The sequence below is a fragment of the Leuciscus leuciscus genome (genome assembly GCF_965113295.1).
Source record: "Leuciscus leuciscus genome assembly, chromosome: 3".
Classification (NCBI taxonomy): domain Eukaryota; kingdom Metazoa; phylum Chordata; class Actinopteri; order Cypriniformes; family Leuciscidae; genus Leuciscus; species Leuciscus leuciscus.
Window position 1 is genome coordinate 39,965,018 of NC_138727.1, and position 5,213 is coordinate 39,970,230.

A 5,213-nucleotide genomic window follows, 5' to 3' on the forward strand; every position below is an offset into this window, starting at 1 on the left:
CTAATTATTTTTAATTCGACCACGCCCACTCGCACAAAAGTGATTCACATGCAAATCTCCACATGGAACGCGAACGCCCTCGTTACCTCAAACACAAAACACCAATTATATTGTCTGCTATATATTTTCTTCTTATTTATTAAATACAGGCAATTCGTTGATAAAACATTGATCAAAATTAAGATACAATTTATACAAAACAAAAATCTTTTAAAAAGAGCCTTTCTACAAAACAAAACTCAATGAAGTGGTCAAAATCATGTCTTACATGTCATGTCTCCAGACATATTTGCGCATCTCATGATGTATCATATCTTTCTCGGCGAACAGCGCCGTTGCTGGGAGGGCTCCAGCGCCTCTGCCTCGCGAGTGGATGATAGCCCTGAAGACGCCTAGCAATGGTATACCTTTAGTGGTAGTATAGGTACCTTTAGTTAAGTTATACCTCAAGAGTCTTCGTAGCGCACTAAGAGACAACGGTATGATGCGTAATGGAGATTCCAAAGCGCTCTTCTTTGGTCAGAACCATGGAGAGCGATCGCGGATAGGTCCGTCCTATGCACCGACACTTTTTACAATGCAACAAAATATTTAAAGAGCATCAAGCTATTAAAATCTATATTTTACTTTATATTTGAATCTGTTATTTTATCAGTCATTTTTATTAGGTTAAAGAGTGATTGAGTAACCGTTTTAATTTAATGTTTTTAATTTAAGGCCCACCTTGTCTCGTCGTAATCTAACCAATCTCGGGACTCCCCATTGTCTGCTTTTCTCCATCGTTCTTAAAAAAAAAAAACGTTTTTTGACCTTCGATGTAACGCCACATTTTTTTGAAGGTGTGCCACCTCTAAAAGTGTCCGCCGTCCATGTGAAACAGTATGCTATTTTTATCCCTGTTTAAGAATCCGCAAATCAGTGGCAGCAGCAGCGGAGGACTCTTATTCTGCTCTGCGGAACTGAGGAAGAACTGATGACGGAACAGTTTGATCTTCGGCTGACTGTAGCGTCTGGACTAGTGGTCGACCGATGCCGATATCTTAGAGAGCAGGGTGACCGATGGCCGATATAAAGCCGATATACCCCCAAGCTTGTGCCAGGCTGCGGCCTTGTCTTTCCATTCACCAAAGATCCTCTGACTACCACTGGTTCTCTCTCATCAAGACAACATCAGCAAAGATCAACTGGAGCCTCAACAAATTGCATCAGGACAGTTTAATTCAAATGGGCGAGACATGCAAGTATCACACTTAGTCTCATTATTTGATAGATTAAGTTTCCTTACCCCTTTTAAAGAAAGGCATGTTAGAACTAAACTGATGGTTGGCTCAAGGCTGTTGATCTGCTGAATTTCAAACAATGCTATAACTTCTTGCTTTCCTGTATTTTGCTTCAGCTGTCTTTCACTTGGTAAACTGTTTATACGTGTATGTTAGAGCAGTTTACGTGTTTAGTCTAGTTAATAAAGTCTTGTTCATGTCACACGTTGTCAGGATACAGGCCAGGAGACAGAGGTAAGTGAATCCAAACACAGCTTTATTTACAGATGATAAGAGTGCAAGGTGAGTATTCATAGAATTCAAGTGCAGATTTCGTGAAGATAACTCAATGTGGGGCGAAAAGCAGGTAAGCACTTTCACTTCGGATAAGTTGATGTCAAGCAATCACAGTTCATTAATATTTGTCTGTTCTCTTTCAGATGCGGTCGGCAGCAAGCAAGCTCGGATGAAACACTGGAAACTCGAGGGATCACAGGCAGCATGGAATCGGACAGGATTTCTGAAGACAGTACAACAATGACATCGAGGTTAGTGTTTCAGGTAAGTACACATTACATCTTGGAGTCTTGATGCATCAGAGGTTAAGGAGACAATGGAATATGGTCTGTTCCTGTTGGAGGCTTGACAAAGAACTGGGGCTATGGTGAGTGTTTTATAGTGCTTGATGACGAGGTTGCTGATGGTGAACAGGTGCACGTGATTAGTAATTTGGAGAGTGAATGCAGGTGTGCCAAAGAGGATTCTGGGTAATGTAGTGCAGATACAGACAGACGGTAAACGTGACATTACCCCCCCCCTCCCCGAAGGCGCGTCCTCGTGCCGTATAACATCCAAAGGGGTGGGAGGGTGGGCATCCTGGACTCCAGGACGGTCCAGGCGGAGCAGGCTGGTCAGGGGACCAGGGCGGAACAGGCTGTGGGCGTGGCCAGGGCGGAACTGTCGGACCCTCGGGCGTCCAGGGCGGTGGTGACCCTTCGGGTGGCCATGGTGGTGAGGACCCTTCAGGGTGGCCATGGTGGTGAGGACCCTTCGGGCAGCCATGGCGGAGATGACCCTTCGGGCGGCCATGGCGGAGATGACCCTTCGGGCGGCCATGGCGGAGATGACCCTTCAGGTGGCCATGGCGGAGATGACCCTTCGGGCGGCCATGGCGGAGATGACCCTTCGGGCGGCCATGGCGGAGCTGTTTTTTCTGGTGGCACTGGAAACCTCGTCAGAGAGACCTCCGTGGTCCCCCTAGCAGGTATACTGCGCCCCCCCAAAATTTTAATGGGGAAATTGACAGGAAAGGGGGGGTCCGGCAACAAAGAGGATCTTGGGCTGGGCTGGACCAGCGGTGAAGAGGGCTGTGAGCCAAGCGGGACCAGCGGTGAAGGAAACTCTGGACTGGACAGGACTGGCGCAGGATCAGCGGGCTCTGGCGCTTGCTCGAAGACTGGCTCTGGCTCTTGCTCGAAGACTGGCGCTGGCTCGAAGACTGGCTCTGGCTCTTGCTTGAAGACTGGCTCTGGCTCTTGCTCGAAGACTGGCTCTGGCTCTTGCTCGAAGACTGGCTCTGGCTCGAAGACTGGCTCTGGCTCTTGCTCGAAGACTGGCTCTGGCTCTTGCTCGAAGACTGGCTCTGGCTCTTGCTCGAAGACTGGCTCTGGCTCGAAGACTGGCTCTGGCTCTTGCTCGAAGACTGGCTCTGGCTCTGGCTCTTGCTTGAAGACTGGCTCTGGCTCTGGCTCTTGCTCGAAGACTGGCTCTGGCTCTGGCTCTTGCTCGAAGACTGGCTCTGGCTCTGGCTCTTGCTCGAAGACTGGCTCTGGCTCGAAGACTGGCTCTGGCTCGACAGGGCAGGAGACTTCTGGACTCGGAACTGGACTCGGATCATCTGGGCCGACAACTGGCTCTGGCTCTTGCTCGAAGACTGGCGTTGGCTCTTGCTCGGAGACTGGCTCTGGCTGTTGCTCGGAGACTGGCTCTGGCTCTTGCTCGGAGACTGGCTCGACAGGGCAGACGACAACTGGACTCGGAACTGGACTCGGAACTGGCTCTTGCTCGGAGACTGGCTCGACAGGGCAGACAACAACTGGACTCGGAACTGGACTCGGAACCGGACTCGGAACCGGAACTGGATGCATACTGATGCAACTGATGCATAAACAGTATTGAACGATTTTAAGAGAAATATCTGAACTTGAATAATTACACAGAAATCACTGATCGCAGATCAGGCATTAGAATACACATGGTTACTTACATGTTGCTGGCAGATCCGTGTCGGGAAATTGTAATTTAACTGATTTAATAAAGTTTAACCATGCTGGAATCCGAAGGAAGCTTATGCAGACTGTCTTCTTCCACAAACAGGCACTGCACAATATTTAGTAAACAGCATGTTTATTGCTTGGAAGTAGCTCGATCCGGTTTAGCAATTATCATGTCGTCCTATGTTATTTAGCATGTTTGGGCGAATCGGTGGGCGGGGCTAAACAGGTCGTGTTGAAGTAGGCGTTGATCTTCTTTTGTGGAGGCGGTGTTTTATCCTCTTTGACGTCATAGTTCCCCACTTTGAAAAACGAGTCGTTTGCTGAGCCTGATGTCTATAAAAGCTTTTATTGGACTAACAAGGTAGTTTTCAGTTCTGAAACTTACAGGATATTATTATAGTATGATGATCTCTTATATGTCAAAAGCTCAAGGACAGTTTGATTTCTCAGTTCATCACCCCTTTAAAACATGTGCCCTGTCACAAACGCAGCCGTTCATCTACATTACTCACCGATCAAATAAGACTTTGGCGGGACAAAAATTCACTTTGGCGGGCGCTAAAACAAGTTCAATGCAGGAAAATTAATGCGTGAGTTTCCATTAGACTCGCACGGTAGCCAGGCAAATGGCGAGCTCAGCTGTTGTTGACGCTGTGTGTGTCATGGTGTGTGTGCTTCAAGATTATGACGCAAGTGCTAAGATTCCGATTGGCCAAGAGAAAAAGTGCTAAGATTCCGATTGGCCCAGAGAAATGTAAATTATAAGAATTATCCAATAATGTTTCGCAATTCTAGCCTGCATGGCAGTTTACTGTGAGAAACAATACCCCCCCCCCCAAAAAAACTCTCCGGTTCTACGCGATTCACGTAAATGACCCAATTGACCAAGAAAACGGCGATTGTCGCCGAAAAGCGACAAGTTTGCAGGTATGACATGCGCACTTTGGTCAGAGTGGTAGCAATGCGATTAAGGTGTTTACATGCAGATGGTGTTTATTGCGATTAAAATCGGTGTATGCCAAATAGTTTAATATGAATATGGCTACTACGATTATGAGCTTATTAAATTGATCGAAGTATTGTTTACATGAGGTAAAGTTTATATCGCAATATTGCCAAAATCCCATTATAATCGCATTATAAGAGTGCATGTAAGAGCACTGTATAATGCACTTTGATAATGCGACTAAAATATAAATACTCCACGTCTTAATTCAATTTGTGTTTACTTCGAGTATGACACAGCCAGATTAAGGTAATCAGAATCACTGTTTACATGGTAGTTTCTTAATCAGAGTATTGTCTTAATTGGGTTAATATCGGAATATTTTTATCCATGTAAACTAGAGATGTGACTGTGATAATATTCTCCCACCGGTTAATCGACTTGTGACAACACCGGTATTACCGGTTTCATCGTGGGGGTGGGGGGTGTTAGAGTGATGTAATTTTTTTTTTACATGGCGTCAATTCATCATTCGTATTGAGTTTGATTGACATGCGATCTGACCAATCAAATTCCACCATTTTTGTGCGACAAAAGCAGTCAGAAGAGTTATTGATTAACTTCGGTGGATTTGAACTTGGCTTTAACTGAGGCAATCTGTCACAACACATTAAAGAGCCAAAAAACGGTAGGCCTATTTTATTTTTGTTTGACTGACCAAATTTGAAAGTT

General features: G+C 45.9%; 1 protein-coding gene across 1 annotated transcript; it reads right to left on the reverse strand.

Moving 5' to 3' along the window:
• Positions 1-1,523: 1,523 nt before the first annotated feature.
• Positions 1,524-3,406, reverse strand: LOC309494692 (uncharacterized protein; the record flags this gene model as incomplete). Its single annotated transcript, XM_082164105.1, has 2 exons — positions 1,524-3,109; positions 3,167-3,406. The coding sequence occupies 2 exons, from the start codon at positions 3,404-3,406 to the stop codon at positions 2,282-2,284; spliced, it is 1,068 nt and encodes a 355-aa protein (XP_082020231.1). The 3' UTR covers positions 1,524-2,281.
• Between the last annotated feature and the right edge of the window lie 1,807 nt (positions 3,407-5,213).